Here is a 17,454-nt window from a genome sequence, read left to right on the forward strand (position 1 = left end):
ATGTATAGAGTGCATTTGTTTAAAGTCAGGACTAGTTTAAAGTAATCTTCATTGAAAAGTACAGTGCTTTTCCTTCAAAAATAAGGACATTTCAATGTGACCCCAAACTTTTGAACGGTAGTGTACATATACTTAAAAAACTATTATAATCACTCAAAAGTGTTTTATTTTTGTTTTAACACATTTATATGGATTGTAGAACATTTTGGTATGTGAATATAATGCAAGTACAGAACTGCTAGAATTACTGTGACACAGACGATACAGTAAAAGAGAGCAAGAAATAGCAGAGGAAACTCTGCCTAGAAGTACAGTAGGTTTGTATAGCGGTCACTATCCTCTAGGGTCACTATAATAGCGCCCATTAACCCCTTCAGTGGCAGGTTTATGATTATCATGTCAGCGCAGCAAGCCCCAGAGACTTTCCTGAGGTAATTTGAAGTGGGAAACATGTGCAGTGTCACAATAACTGTGTGTCCTAGCTAGCATTTCAGCACTAGAGCTGTCCACGGAAATCTTCCGGGGTTTAACTGCATGGTCAATCCCGGAGATTTTCCGGGTGTGCCACTAAAGGGGTTAATGGTTGTTAGCTTTAAAAAAAATCTACATTTGATTGACCAAGATGACTAATAAATGATTGATCTTCAGAGGCTGGACAACTCAGGAACTCTTGGAGAATACTCTTTATAATGTGGTACTTAGTGCATTTCTCCTAGTACAGGTTCTACTGCTTGCCTCCTGGTCCACAAAGCCCAGCTGTGATCGTGCGTTGGGGTGATTACTGATATATGACACACAATAAACAGGAATGCTCTAGGTCACATTGGTCTTGTTATGTTGTTTTACCTCTTGCGTCACCTTAACTTTCTTTGTATCCTCCTGATTCTTGCCGTGTCTGTGTATTTGTGGATATAGTAAGAAAGACGTCAGGCAGCAGGTTTGGTGCGGTTGTATTTTATGCATTCATGAGAATACACAGATAGTAATGCCTCCTCAACACACAAGATGGCGACGTTTCGACTCTAAAGAATGAGTCTTTGTCAAGCATAAAATACAACCGCACCAAACCTGCTGCCTGACGTCTTTCTTACTATATGCATATTTTTGGGAATTTGGACTCGTTCCCGGTCTGGGCGTGCAGACAAGGCTGAAGGATACAGCTTAGGATTTTTTTTCCCCCCCGAACTGGTAGTGGTGAGTGCTGCTGTTCAACTTTATTTACTTCAAATTGCTGTGTATTTGTGGATGGCGGTGGCAGGTGGTGGACATCATGCGTGTTAATGTAGACAAGGTCCTGGACAGAGATCAGAAGCTGTCGGAGCTGGACAACAGGGCCGATGCCTTACAGGCAGGAGCGTCACAGTTTGAAACAAGTGCAGCTAAACTGAAGAGGAAATATTGGTGGAGGAACTGTAAGGTGAGTGTCTCAGGTTCCACTGATACTGTATGCATTGCTTTCATAGGGTTTCTACACATATATTGTGCCATAGTCAGGGGCTATCAAGAATGCAGGGAGCAGGAGTAGAAGGTGGATGTGCCATAGTCTTGCCCTATGTGAGCAACTATGAGTCCGTTGACTTCAATGATTTCACTGAGGCAGCGGGAACTTGGAAAAATAAGCCCTATTCACAGACGAAGTACCCTAAAATCAATTTTTATTAAATTTTCATTCAAATTCTAGGCCATGGAATAACAAAAACAGACAAACAAGCAAATATAAGGTGTCAGTGTGTTCATGTCACAATGTATCACACAGAGGGTTTTTGTAGATATCTTTCTTTTCTGGAGGCAACCGATCATGCAAGATTCCTCATCCTGTGGATACGTAGTCATTACTCTACTCAAGGACCATAAATCAGCCAGTGATCTCTCCTTAAGATCCACAACCCAGGTTCTTAACTTGGTTGACCCTGTGGAAGGAGGAAAGTACTCCTAATCAATCCTGACTGGTTGTACTTCTAATTGTACCTTGAAACAGTATATATCATGAAGATCAGCCCACCTAGATGGAACTATCTGAGCTAATCTGTTTGAGATATTTAACAGAACTAGCACTAGCTTAACAAAGCAAAATCATCCCCTGATGCAAACTAATGCTCATACAGCTTGGTTTAAAAAAACCCTCCTTGTGGGAGAAAACTAATCAAACTGCATTCAAAATGAGAGGATGATTGTTTTCAGAACAGGTTCAATGCATTTCAGTTGGACCTGCAACTCTTCAGGAACCAGGTGGTCAAAATATATATAAAGGGGAAGCGTGATATCACTTCAACCCCAATTAGACATCCCCAGACAAAATCATAAGTCTGGAGAAGACTGTCAGGTTATAAAGACAGCATAGATTTTTTTTTGCGATATTGAGCATCAGGACAAGTGCTCAGATTGAATTGCGGCAGCTTTAGAGTCTTGATAGACCAATGAGTGTGGTTATACTGTTACTGAGAGGGTTACAGAATAGCCATCAGTAAAATGACACTAAGTACTGATGGTAAATTAACCTATTTTTTCCTGTGTTGGAGTCTCCGAATGGAACCTCCAACACAGATGTGAATACACCCTAATAATGCTGTATGCAGTAATCTTTCTCCGATGGTTCATGTAACATAGTAACATTATATGAAAAGCCGAAAAAAGACATATGTCCATTCAGTTCAGCCTATTACCTCCCAATGTTGATCCAGAGGAAGGCAAAAAAAATCAAAACAATGAAGTAGAAGCCAAATTCCTCCCTGACTCCAATCTGACAAACAGAATAATCCCTCGATCAACAACCCTTCTGAAGTTATTAACCCTTTGTAATCCAATTTTGGATTCAGGGTTTCCTAGGGGGCCTTCTCTTTCTGCCATTATACAGTGGCACCATCTCCTGACTAGAGCCAGTACTGCGGTATGTGACATGCTGGAGAGGCCCCTGACTATAGAGCAGCCAGTAATATACAGTAAGAATACCCTGTCGGACGTCTTCTGACATCGGAGCTGTACAGCTTTCAATGAGAATGTCTTTAGATGTCAGACAGTGGATTGGAAAGGGTTAATGATTATAACATAATATTGTATACCAGAATTGCATTATTGAACTTAGTGGCTTCATGAAAAGAAGCAGGAGATTTGGAGATCTGTATCTGAAAATGGGGCTCCAAGCCCTAAAGATATCATTCACCCCTTAACCACCAGCCATATTAGGTATTTACCCCCGAGCCATCCTTTCTAAGAAGTGACATAGAGCGAGCATTTTACTGGATGAACTATGGAAAGGCTACAGCACCATAGAACAGCCCTTACAAACACCAAATTTACATTATAATAAGAGAGTTAAACTTTTGTTATTTGCTTGCCAGTAATTATGTGATATGTATAATCTTGGGTATTGAGCTCATTGTGGTTGCCAAAGTGACAATTACAGCGATGCAGCAAGAAAATGTGAGAATCATACTTTCTCTTTACAGATGATGCTTGTTATAGGAGCGGTAGGCGCACTGATGTTCATCATTCTCATTAGTAAGTATTATGCCTCACAGCAACAAAAGAATACAATGCCAATCTGCTGCCTTTAGAGGTAACAGGCAACTGCATAAATGTAACATTTTGTGCGGCTCAGAACAACATCTCCCATAGAATTCAAGGTGGAAACAGTGGATCTTTGATTCCCACTATTAGCAATGCAAATGAGTGCATTAAAGAGTCATTTACTGGATCAAGACAAAACTTTTGTGACAACCTAAAGACACAAGAGAACTCCTAGAGCTGTAGCTATAAGGGTCATAGTGGTCGCAGTTGCGACTGGGCCTCCTCACTACACTACAGACTGCCTAAATGAGTAATTAGTTGCTGTCAATCTGGTCTCTTACATAGCATACCTAGCAGCTACATGTGTCACTTGAAAGTTCTATCAGGTCTCTTCCATTGGTGTCAGTCTCTCACATAGTGTGCATAGCGTGTGTCACTTGAATCATCCTCCAGGGTCTCCTCTTTTCTGGTGCTCTGAGGTACTGGAAAGGAAGAAATTTAGCAGGACTTGGTACACTGTAAGAGATGGACATCAACTCTTTGCATTTGCAGTGGGTAGCATAGAGGGAGAACTATTGGGGCACTTATTGAATGTATGTGGGCACAAGGAGTATTATTAGAAAACTGGGGGACACAAGGGGCACTATTGCTAAATGTTGGGGAACAAGAGACATGAATGAGGAATTTGGAGGCACAAGAGACCCTTTTAGAAGATCTGGTGGCATAAGGAACACACAGTTAGAAAATGTGGTGGCACAAGGAACATTACAGAATATGGGGCACAGGGTGAAGTATTAGTTTGTGGGGGTACAGGGGGAACTAATGGAGAATGTAGGGGTGTAAGGGGCACTATTACAGCGTATGGGGGCACAAGTAGTTATTATTACTGTGGGGAGCACAAAAGGGGCACCAAGAATGGCATTGGGGCAGCAGAATAGCAAGTTTGTGTGCAGAAGCAAATCTTTGGTAGAAGAAATTGTCATGGTGGTGTGGGCCTGAGTGAACAAGAAACAGGAAAGTAGATTACTTGAATTGGAGGAGATGCCACCTGTGGTCACTGGAAGTAACTGCACTGTAATTACTATCCCTGTACAGAAATGGCATCTAACTATTTTTTGGTTACTGCATTAAATATGGTGGGGTGGGGGGTGACGGGTTTGCTGAAAGTTACATATAGACCACATCAGTGAAGATAAATATTATGGACAGTGGGAGAACCTAAGCTGCACTTTTGCACTAGGGCCCATGAGCGCTGAACTATGGCAGTAGACTGTAGGTATCACAGAGTAAAAGGTACAGGATCATGGCAGATTCAATAAAATATCTTGTGTTTAGTAGAAATGGGTAAAAATGTCAGTACAAGAAACCTATGCATTTTGCTAGTTCACCTTATTTACAGCCTGAGTTTATGAGTAAGGTAAACTACCAAAACATGTTATGGCTAATATGTGTAGAAGTCTATGGGTGAGCTCCCATGGTGCAGTAAGCTACATGTGGCTGAAACTCCACCCACCTGCGGCAACTGAGGGCCAGTAGATTTTCCAGTAAAAAGTAGTTGATCATGGTCTCCGAGGTCCAATATTGGGGTAGTATGTAGGTTGGCACAGTGTGTGCAGCTAGATCATTGCATCAAGGACTTCAGCACAGTTGTTGGCTGACTGCTATTACTGTCATACCTGTCTATAAAGTTCTTTATAAATACAAGTACATTTAATCCTTCCTCTGTACATCCCAGTTAATGTCAGCAGTGACTCCCAACCTCGACTTCCATTAAAAATAATGGGAGTAAAAATCAGATTCCCAAGTTTAGCCTCCAAAATGTTCCTTGAACAACACCAGACATGGCAGCGACAGCCCTGCACTGGATGGGTCCCAGGTTCAAATCCCCATCAAGGTCAGATTCAGACCCAGAACTCCAACACACCTGCCCATTCTGCTCCAAGCAGAAAGATGATATTTTTGTGTTATTTTTGCTAAAAATCAGAATTGGATGATCCAATCTGATTTTGCAAAAATCAGTCCCATTTTATTGCCTGGCCGATCACAATGCAAATCAAGGATATCAAGTATCCACAGCCCTAGATAATCCTTGACTTCTTGATGGATGATGTGCGCACCAGCATTCATGCTACACAAATGAAATAACACATTTACAGGGATGTCTATATATACTGTATGTTTTTAGTATTATACTCTTTTTTGTTATTAACCTTATTTTCTCTTTCTTGCAGTTTATTTCTTTACTTGATGCTGAGGACATCTGCACTTGTATCCTCCATACTGCGCACCCCTCTCTAGTCCCTAGTCCTGTCCTAATCCTCATCGTTCCCCCGTCTGATGGCATATCCTCATAGTGACTTCCTTCATTTATTATAAACCTATGTCCTAAGAGTAACAGCACAACACTCGGAATTTAATGATTTCTTGTAAAAGTCAATGAAAAGCTTCCAAACTGGTTCAGGGCATTTTAGTGCATTTATCAAAAATGTGTAATGTGAGGCTGTCAAGACGCAAAATACACTGGAAATGGAATTATTCAACAATAAAAGAATGTCTGTTACCATGAGTGGCCGAGTCATCTCTCAGTCATGCTAAGGTGCGGCCTCAAGGCAAATATCGTGTACGCAAAACTTGTGCGCACAATACACAGTGAATAGAACTGATAGATTCAAATGGGTGCGTTCACATGCGTGTATTTTACGCAGCATGCACATATTGAACTAATTACACTAATTGCCCAATGCAAGTAATAGGAGTGTGCCTGCATGCTTTTTTACATGCGCAAAAAATACAGCAAAAACACAATGCCCATCACGCAAATACGCAGCTCAAATGCACGCATAAATGCGTCCACACCCGTGTGACACCGGCCAGAGTGTAGGAAATATATAGTATATCTAACGGGATCTTTCTGTCTGATGAACATGAAACATGCTATGGCTGACAGCGGGAGGATCGTGGAGTTTCTCCCATCGCATGCACCTAACACATGGTGCAATGCTGCTGCCAGTCCCATTGAAAACAATGGGTGCTGTGATGCGAGAACACGCAGCAAGATAGAACATGTTGCAATTTGTTTCCTGCATTGCATCGCATCGAAAAGAATGGGGTTCATATTTGTGCGTCTCGCAATGCACAAATCTCGTGATTTTGACACCCATGTTAAGGCAGCCTTACAAAAATTTGCTAAAGTCATTCTACTTGAAATTGCAGTTTCTTAAAGAAAAAAATAAAATATCTCCTACCAACTTACTATTTATTTCTTATTGTACTATAGCCCTGCTTACTAGGGGTTATCGTCTAACATGGTGCTTGAGTGGTTTCCCTTTAAAGAAACAGTCACAGACCAAAATGGGATAAAACAGGAAATTTACTTTTTCATTCTTAGGGCTTATTCAGAGGACCGTATATCGGCCGGGTATTCACGCCTGGCAATGGGGGGGGGGGGGGGGGCAGAGGCGGAGCTAAGTTCCGGAACTTAGCTCTGCCCCCTCCCATTGCAAATAGTGGCGAGTGGTGGAGAGGGGGCGGGAGCTCAGTGCACTGCTCCCAACTCTTCCAGCCTCCTCCCCCTGCAGAAAGGAACGCCGTATATCAGCCGGGCATGAAAACCTGGCCGATATACAATCATCTGAAGGCGCCCCTAACAATACAGTGGTATAATACACTTGGTAGTTACAACTCTTATATAAGGTACACAAACTTGGTGGTTACAGTTCACTCTAGGTGGTGCCATTGCTTTAATGTTCTAGAACATAACTTGAACAGTCTTTAAAACACAGACTCTATAAGGTACCTTTCTCTCTAACAGTTCTCTGAAACTTCACAGGGGCCTTCAGGCTAGTGCTGTCTGCTCACAAACCTATGGCAGAGATTTAGCTATTTCTCAAGAATTGCTACTATTAAACAACATCTCAAATTCAACTGCAGAACACAACTTGCACTACATATACAGGAAGAGGGTCACTAGTGCTCTGGCCCTTCTCCACAAGACCCCTCGAGGCTTGACTAGTATTGAAGGCCAACTGCAGGTCAACTTGACACAACACAACATGGACCATCTGCACTTGACCCCCTTAGCAGTAAAACACACCTTTTATTAGCTCCTCACTGCTTCTACCATCATCGTTGTGGCGTAGCGCTATAGTGTCACAATGCTCATGCCCACATCAGCTTAAAGGGGTTGTCCCGCGATAGCAAGTGGGGTTAAGTACTTCTGTATGGCCATATTAATGCACTTTGTAATATACATCGTGTATTAAATATTGGCCATACAGAAGTTATACACTTACCCCTTCCGGTGCTGGCGTCCCCGTCTCCATGGCGCCGACCAAAGCCGCCTTCTCCCTGGATTAGACGTGCTTGCGCTGAAGGGGCCGCCCCTGCGTGCTTGTGCCGCACAGGTCTTCTGCGCATGCGCAGAAGACCTCTGCGGCACGAGCACGCCAGAGCCGGACAGAAGAGGGCAGACTGCGCAAACGCGTCTAATCCAGGCAGAAGGTGGCTTTGATCGGCGCCATGGAGACGGGGACGCCAGCACCGGATGGGGTAAGCGTATAACTTCTGTATGGCCAATATTTAATGCACGATGTATATTACAAAGTGCATTAATATGGCCATACAGAAGTGCTTAACCCCACTTGCTATTGCTGGACAACCCCTTTAAGGCTCTTCAGGGCCTACAGTACTCTGATTTTAGGATCTTTTCTAGTTACGTGAAAGCCAAGAAACTAACCAACACGTGCCTGGTGCAGCCAATCACTGGGCTCACGTGATTGACATTAGGTCACTGCTGTTGGCAGGTAAGCAAAGTTCAGTGGGGAGAACTGGAGTGGCAGCACTGGATTAAACAGGTAAGTATTGCTTATTTTATTATTTTAGGTAATTCGTCACCATTGGCTTCTTGTGACCTGAAATCAATCAACCCCTTTAAAGTTAGTCTTCAACAACACTAACACTGCATAACAATGGACGCTGGATTAAAATGACTCTAAACCTGAATTCAATTGTCTCGCAGCAAGTGTGTACCCACATTGCCAGTGACTGATTTGATTTTGTGCTACTCCTGTGGACAGCACCTAGGTGGTCCCTAGTATTTACCATTTAATACCCTCCAAGTGGGATCTGGTCTTAGCTGCAGAGACCCTCAGGCTGTTACCATAGTCTCAGTGCAGTGGCAGCTAACATAGACAGGGCAGAGACATCATAACCCCAGTACCAGAGGGACAGGCAGAGATGAAGTCGATAACATAAGTTGTGGGCTGGGGTCAGGATGAGTGGAGTTCTTGTGGGGTTACAGGCAGAGAGTCAGCAAACAGATAAATCGTGGTCGAGGTGCTAGCCAAGGTCAGGACAAGAGAAGACATGAAACCTGGGTGTACAGGCATGAGTCAATACCAGGAATCAGGTAAGAATCAATAACATCTTTGCAGGCCAAGACAGAACCTATTGTCCAGGCAACCTCCAGTGTGTGTGTGGGGGGGGGGGGGGGTGCCTTATAATAAGTGAAATGTGTGGATTGGTTGGAAATGGGCAACATAAGGGCAGCTATGGGTGACAGAAGAGGTGGACGATTGACCGGCGGAGGACAAAGGTGAGGTGTTGAGATATTCTTCTTACATCCCACTTGCAGGAATATAGACATAGCTTTTTATAATGATACTTCTGAAAAAGAATGAATACAGGAATCAATAGTAAAACCATGGTTACAAATGAACAAATGTTATGTAACACTCAGTAAAAACACAGTTCTTCCTAAAACCATGTTAATTCAAGCTAAGAGAACATTGTTTCAAAAAGCAAGTTGAAGAGGCATAGTGATAGTGGATTTATATTTAACGCGAACAACGTGCATTTGAAGTGCATATTGTGTCTTTTAAGGTGTTTCCATGGAAATACTATTGATCACCTATCCTCAGCTGATCTGGAGCCCGCTATCAGTGCTGGGACACAGAGGGGTCAGAGCGGAAGCAGTTGGCTTTGAACCCTGTGTAGTGGTCAGCACTTGAAATTGCAGGCACAGCTCTCATTAAAATCAGTGATAACTGCGTCTGCAACTACAATTGCCGGCCACTACACAGGGTCGGAACAGTAGCATCCGCTTCTTCCCCAGTGTACTGCGGTGCTGATAGCGGGCGCCCGAATAGCTGATTGGACGGTCTTCCAAGCGGCAGACCCCAGCCTATCAACTATTGATGACTTATATGCTACAGAAACACTGCAGATTTTCCACATGGGAAAAGTTTACTGTTCACATTTAGGCTGGGTTCACACGGGGCGGATTTTCGTCGGAAATCTCGCGGTTTGGCCGCAGCAAAAACCGCGAGATTTCCGCCAGGAGAACCGCCGCGGTTTAAGCCGCGCCGGCTTTGAAGCGGCCCGGGCGCGCTGCGGCCGGCGCTCCCATAGAGGAGAGCGCGGTCGCAGTGAAGAATGGACATGCTGCTTCTTTTGAAACCGCGGCTGCGATTAGCCGCTCGCTCTTTCGCTGCGGCCGACGCTCCCATAGAGGAGAGCGCGGCCGCAGCGGAATGGAAAAAAGAATGGACATGCTGCTTCTTTGGAAACCGCGGCTGCGGCCGCAGCCGCGGTTTCAACCGGATTTACCGCAGCGGATTAGCCGTCCCGTGTGGACGAGATTTCTGAGAAATCTCATCCACATGGCTGGCTAATCCCGGGATTAGCGGCCGCGGGCGGTTTTGCCGCGGGCGGATCTGCTGCGGCAAAACCGCGGCAAATCCGCCCTGTGTGACCCTAGCCTTAGAGGAAAAATCGCTGCAGATTTTCTACTGTAACTGTACTGTAACTCTAAGCTGCGGTTTTGCTGCGGATCCACTGTGGAAATTCCTCAATGAATCCGCAGCATTTCTGCAATGTGTGAATGCACCCTAAATGCTTAACCACTAATAACATACATGTACAAGCCCACAATGGCCACTGTTGGAGCTCCAGTATCTCCAGTTCAGGTCCTTTAACCACTTAAACTCTTCAATGCTCAGCATTAGCCGGGGGCCTCCTCCACCCCATTAACCCCCATGAAACATGACTGAAGTGTGCCGGTGGCAACACTGGTGCGATGCTGAGACTGGGGAGCAAGTTCCTGGTGTGAACCTTCAAAGAAATCCCAGGACCGTAAGGAGTGGGTGGTATATTACCTGCAGTCATTCTTCTCTGCTGTCTCTCCCATCCGCTGGTTCCAGGACACGCTTTCAGCCATCCAAGATGGCCAACACAATGTTTAGACTACCTAATCCCCACAGTGCTTTGGTAGTGATAGACTACCAGTGCGCCATAACTGCTGTCTTTGCGGCTAGAGTTCTTCATGTGATCAGCACTGACCCATCAGAGAGCAGTGCACAGTGTACATTAGATAGTTAGAAAGTTACTGCAGCCATCATGAATGGACGAAAATGGGGACATATCTGAGGGGTGGATGAAAAGAACAGCAGCAGGTAATATACACCTTCAACTTCTTGTCTTGGGACAGAAATTTGTCCCCAAATTGGAAAGTCATTTTAAAGAGGTTATTTAGGATTAGAAAAATAAGGCTGCCTTCTTCCAAAATAAAAATTCACAGCCGAGCTGTCACTTCTTCACCTAGATCCACATGGAAATGCATCGGAAATTCTGCATGTGGATTTTGTCGAGTGACAGAGCTAAAACCGCGAGGGGCTCTACAGAAGAATCTGTGGCAGAATAGCTGTGGACCTTTGAAGCAGTTTTACATGCGGAATCAGATTCGGTTGTGCAAACATGCCCTAAGGCCTTCTGCACACGCGCACGTTTTTTTCACATGATTTGGCTGTCTTTTTTTATATGCGAAAGTCAATAGGACTTTCTAATGTTAAAAACGCATTGCAATTTCCATGCCCTAACAGCAGTTCAGATGTCGCTGATTTGCTGGGGATTTTGGTGCAGATCTTCAGCCTTATGACTTAAATACAGCACTAGAACCGAACTCAGTACATAGGTACAGCCCCGGTCTAAGCTCATAACATAAACACAGCACCAGAACCAAAACCTATATTTCTTCTCTAGCAATAGCGATTACAATGCTGTTACCTCCAGTGATCTGTATTTGGTTTTCTCCTCTCTGGGTCCACTGAGATTTCTTCCAGCCATGATACACTTCTATATACTCTCCCTATCCTGCTGGTGCAACTCCTAATGGACTTCTCAGTGCTCCTCTACAGTAAAAATGTGCCACTGTGACCCACTAGTAATACGGCCTCTACTGTGGTCCCACTAAATAATAAGGCCTCTCTGCAGCCCCAGTCAGTAATTGTACCCCCATTGTGGCCTCACAAAGTAATGCTGCCCTGGGTTCTGCCCCCACTAATTAATGGTGTGTCTGCTGTGGCTCCACCAAGTAATAGTACATACAATGTGACCCCACATATGTAATAGGACCTTTCTGTAGCCCCAATTAGTTATAGGACCCCTGCTGTGTCCCCAATTAGTAATAGTAGCTCTGCTGTTGCTCCATTTAGTAACAGAACCCCCCATTATTCGTAATAGGATCCCTGCTGTGGAACACCAATTAGCAATAAGCAATCATTTGAGGCTATTACTAGCAATAGGGCACCTCTTTGTTGCACTAGTTAAAAATAGCACCCCCTCTGTGGTCCCTATTAGTAAAAGGACCCCTTCCCTTTGTTGCCTCAACAAATAGGGTCCCATTTGTGTCTCTTTACTAAGGCCTCTTCCCAGAGGCGTAACTTAAAGCTCCTGGGCCCTAATGCAAAATCTGTAACAGGGCCCCCAACTATAATGCTTTATTCATAGTACTGGGCTCCCTATATGGAGAAGAGAGGCCTTATGGGCCTCCTAAGGCTCCTGGGCCCGGGTGCAACCGCATCCCCTGCATCCTCTACATTTACGCCCCTGCCTCTTCCCCTTGTACCCAATGATTAATATGCCTGATGCTCTGAGCAATCTGTGGTCCAAAACATCCTGCTACCGGTAGTAATTACATTAACTTCTTTCACATTGACCCGATTCCCGTCTCCCACCTTATGCTGTGCGGTGTGCTATATCTCACACAGCATTACATCACTCTTCCTTCCTGCTGCAAATCTTTTTATTCTAAAAGTAAAAACATATATAAATAACAGAAAGATTGCCAAAATAAAACATAATATACCAACCTAGGTCATAAAATACAAATACAATAATCAAAAGCAAATAAAGTATAGTTACAATATATTACAAAACCAAGAGAAGAGAATCGGTCCGGCCGCAGAACCATTCATATGTGCCCCATTCATACAATTTATATACAAACAAACAAAAATACATAACTAATAATTCTGCAGACTGTGTGCTAAAACAAAAACACATATTAATCCTCATAGTTCAACAAGCAGAGCTCATCACTCTTGTTACAGTGATTGGTGGTTATCAGCACCTAGACCCACACCACTCAAAACTTGTGCCATGTCATTGTGACCCGCGGTGCAAACTGACTTTACGCTTGTTTATTTTCTTGCAGTGGATAATACAATGGAGGCACAGGCATAAGTAGTCATTATGAGAGAGAACGTACTAAATCTTACCAATGTGCAGCATTTTCCTTTTATTGGGTTTTTTGGGTCAGTGTTGCTTTGTTTTTTTCCCCATAGCACGCTCTAGGTACTATATGGCATTTTTTTTAATGCGTTTTACCGTAGGCCTCTCCATAGGACTGGACAAATAAATGAAAAATACGCATATAAAAATTAAATAGATAAAAAATGCGCTACCCAAAAATCCCATGAAATTCAGGGTGAATTCAAGTAAAACACAAAACAGAACACAAAAAAAAAGATGTGTGAAGGAAGTCTAAGGCTGCTTTACACATAAAACACTGTGCTTGAAATCATAGTATTTTACCACAATTTCAAGCGGCGTCCTTGATCGCATTGTACAGCGTTTGATAGCATTTTTTAACGCACCCCATCATTGTGATGAGTGATGAGGTGCGTTAAAAAGCGCGAAAATACAGCAAAGGAAGAATCCCGCAGCACTCCAAAGTATGCACGTATTATGCAGAGGTATCTTGCATATGCCAAGCCATGCGCATAACGTAATGGTGTAAATGGGACGTCAGATGCGAGAGCACATGCGTGGACACTCTCCGTGCCAACCAGATCTCTAGATGTCTATGGAACTTCCGGCAATCGTAACATAGCGGCGGCCAACCAACAGTGCGCTTATGCAGGAGTACGTACGAAGTAGCAGCCAACCCAAAAATGGTGCCAGCCACCCAAACTAGCGCATGCGTATAGAGAAATGCATCGAGAGAAACCCATAAATCATATCCGTAATACACATAAAATAAATAAAGTATCAGGTATATTCAAACAAAAAGGATTCTATAGAGAGCGAGACTGGGCAATAGAAACACATCATAGAAACGATAGTGGACAGCCAGCAATACAGTGGGAGACTATTAAAAATCTGTTAAACTATTAAATTCTAATTTTCTTCATTTTTCATATTGCTAATTCAACACATTAATTAAAAAAAAAGAGAAAAATAAAAAAGGTTTATAAAACAAACTCACACTGTGTATAACCATAGCGAATAAGTGTACTCTGATTATACCCATCATCAATGGAAGACCTGGGAACAATGGTCCCCATGTTAATTTTTTGTTATCCTGTAATTACCTGGTAATTCGCCTCATATTGACAGCTAGGCTTAGCATTTTGCATTGCTGAAAGCTGATTGTTACAACTCCCTGTCACTTCATTCGGACTGAACTGACAAAGTGCTGGCCAATCTTACTGGCAGAGCGCTATAAGGTGAGATTTGCCACGGATAACACAACATATCTCATATGGAAACGTAAAAGTTGGGAAATTTGGGAACCTAACTGTAACCTACTAATGTGAGAAAATGCTCCACGTCCGAAAACCAAGGGCAACCCTGATTTTTCCTAGATGGTGACAGGGAATGTGGCCAAACCTAGATGTTACACAACAAACAGAACAACAAGAGTACAAGAAAAAATATATTACAATATCTTAGATAACATAGATCACCAGACTTATCTGAACTCAGTGAGTCAATCAAAAAGTCAAACCATGTATAGCCAAGCGGACTAGACCTTGATCTTCAGACAGAGTCATCAGACCAGGAATCAGACTAGACCAAGTGAATAACCAGCGCCTTCTGAAAGGAGGAGCCTGAATAAATGTGGACAGATTAATGCTGATTGGTTGACTGGCCTTTCCAACCTCCCATACACAGAAGGAGAAGTGTAACTGTAAGTGATAGTAAGCATGCATTGGAATGAGGATCCCATAGACCAGGTTGACATAGTAACTGGAACCCGATCTTGATCCTCCATTGGTGGTCTGTGACAGAAGCAAAGTGAGTCCAAAGATGCAATCTTTGACTTTTCTATTTTTTTCTGTCTTTATTGGAGGACGCAATAGTGTAATCTACTAGTAGCTGTCTCAGATGACAGTTATCTTAAGACATCATATGTCATGTCTTATTGTAATATTTGATCCCTTTTGGTCATCCCAGAGTTCCCGCATACTTCCAGTAGCTACCAATTCTGACTTCCAGCCACTGTTATATTTGGTCCATGATCACATCTGGCTTGTAACAATAATTTATAATGATGCAATTTATGCTCATTGAAAACTGACAGGATAATAGAACTAAAAGCCGGTAGTTCCTATGGCAACTTTATTTTTGTCTCGCAATGCTAAAAATATGTTTGCTTTTGTTTTTGAATATAATAACTGTCAAAGTATTACAAAACCAGTCAGTTAGATACGCACATACATGTGTATCATATGATCCCTATTATACTTCTGGGGAAAGTTTTTAAAGGTTTTTTTTGGGACTTAAAGGGGTTGTCCCGCGGCAGCAAGTGGGTCTATACACTTCTGTATGGCCATATTAATGCACTTTGTAATGTACATTGTGCATTAATTATGAGCCATACAGAAGTTATAAAAAGTTTTATACTTACCTGCTCCGTTGCTGGCGTCCTCGTCTCCATGGAGCCGACTAATTTTCGCCCTCCGATGGCCAAATTAGCCGCGCTTGCGCAGTCCGGGTCTTCTGCTCTCTTCAATGGAGCCGCTCGTGCAGAATGCCGACTCCGTGTAGCTCCGCCCCGTCACGTGCCGATTCCAGCCAATCAGGAGGCTGGAATCGGCAATGGACCGCACAGAAGAGCTGCGGTCCACGGAGGGAGCAGACCCCGGCGGCCATCTTCAGCAGGTAAGTATGAAGACGCCGGACCGCCGGGATTCAGGTAAGCGCTGAGCGGGTTGTTTTTTTAACCCCTGCATCGGGGTTGTCTCGCGCCGAACGGGGGGGGGGGGTTAAAAAAAAAAAAAAAACGTTTCGGCGCGGGACAACCCCTTTAAGTATTCATGATCTATCCTCAGCATAGGTCATCAACAGTTGATCAGAGGTGGTCCACTACTCTGGAGTCCTGACGATCAGCTATTATTGGACTAGCTGTCAGTGTGGATAGCAGATAGCTCTGTCCACATTGCTACAGCTCGGGTTGGTGATGCAGGCACAGCTACCATTGAATTCTATAGGAGCTGTGCCTGCACTGACCCACAGTGGAGAGAATAGGGGAATGTCAAAAAAAAGAAGGAACCTCACCTTCAAATAAGTTGACTCAGCTATTGAATAACAGCTGGGAGCTGCCTTATATTTAGGGCCCTCTCCCCGAAAATCACTGCAGGGCTTGCCAGCAGCCCATTGCTTTCAATGGAGCCGGCTGTAGGGATAGCTGTCACAGCTGTAGCAGAGGATCACGATCTTCTCTGTATGTCAATGGGGCCGACGCTGCTGCCGCCATCCCTGTTTACCAAAGGTAAAACACCTGGATGTGACACATCCAGGGGTTTCACATCCAAGGAATAGTACACATAAACTCAGCCAAGTGCGGTTTTTTCAGCGCGACGCCCACTTCGGTCACGTAAATTTTTTTACGGATGCGTTTTTGCGCACATAAAAACGCCCGTCTGACTGAGTCCTTAAGGGGTTGGTCTATAAAATGAAGTTACTCCCTGTCTATAGCACAGGGAATAATAACTATCTGCATGATGGAGATCCCACCATTGGGACCCCTACTGATTGTGAAAATGCATGTCTGGAAGGTCCACGAATAAATGGACACTGCCACATTGTCACGCCATTTATTTCCGTGGGACTGCTGAAGATAGCATAATTGAAGAGCTCCGTTTTTCCAGCAGTCCCAGTGAAATAAATGGAGCAGCAGTGTGCATGTGCGACCACTGCTCCACACATTCAGAGATCTTCAGGACCCTCATTTGCAGAATATTGTTATTCCCTCTTCACTGGATAGGGGATTACTTCATTGCATGGGAAAACCCCTATAAGTAATTATTTGATGGTGAGCTTTCGGATATGTGAACACTTAGCTTCTTCTCTTGTGTTCTTCCAGGCAGTACACATAGAGAAATGATTCAAGATTAGTGTCATCTCATTTTGAACCTTGAGAGAATCTTTTAAATGGGGTCATCCAGGTTATATAAATTGATGGCTTATTTTTAAGATAGACCATCAATATTTGATTGTAGGTGGGCCGATCATTAGCAACCCTGCCAATCAACACTTCAATGTTTGCACTGATCTGTACTGCACAGCGCTGTATTTTTACTGGCGGCTGTGCTGGGTATTGCAGCTCTAGTCCGTTCACGTGAATGGTAAAAAGTTGCACCAATGCCTTGTAAAGTGGTGTTCCTGGATTGTACACTTGACAACCTATTCTCAGGATAAGTTATCAATATCAGATCGGTGGGGGTCTGACACTCAGCACCACTGCCGATCAGCTATTCACTGGAAATCGCAGCTCCATACACTGTGCAGCCACCCAGAATGGTACAGCACGTTCTATCCCATTCACTTGAGTACCATTCCAGGCTGCAGTACAGGTATTGAGATGTGCTAATCCTGGCACACACG

At 43.7% G+C, this 17,454-nt stretch overlaps 1 protein-coding gene across 1 annotated transcript in view; it reads left to right on the forward strand.

The window, feature by feature from the left end:
* Nucleotides 1-5,755, forward strand: part of LOC136624158 (vesicle-associated membrane protein 3-like) — a 37,921-nt gene extending 32,166 nt beyond the window's left edge. Inside the window, exons 3-5 of the mRNA XM_066598242.1 lie at nucleotides 1,259-1,417; nucleotides 3,447-3,498; nucleotides 5,739-5,755. Of these exons, the coding sequence (XP_066454339.1) occupies nucleotides 1,259-1,417; nucleotides 3,447-3,498; nucleotides 5,739-5,755 (228 nt within the window). The remainder of the gene's footprint in view (nucleotides 1-1,258; nucleotides 1,418-3,446; nucleotides 3,499-5,738) is intronic.
* Nucleotides 5,756-17,454: the final 11,699 nt, after the last annotated feature.

This window comes from Eleutherodactylus coqui, chromosome 1 (assembly GCF_035609145.1).
Source record: "Eleutherodactylus coqui strain aEleCoq1 chromosome 1, aEleCoq1.hap1, whole genome shotgun sequence".
Lineage (NCBI taxonomy): Eukaryota > Metazoa > Chordata > Amphibia > Anura > Eleutherodactylidae > Eleutherodactylus > Eleutherodactylus coqui.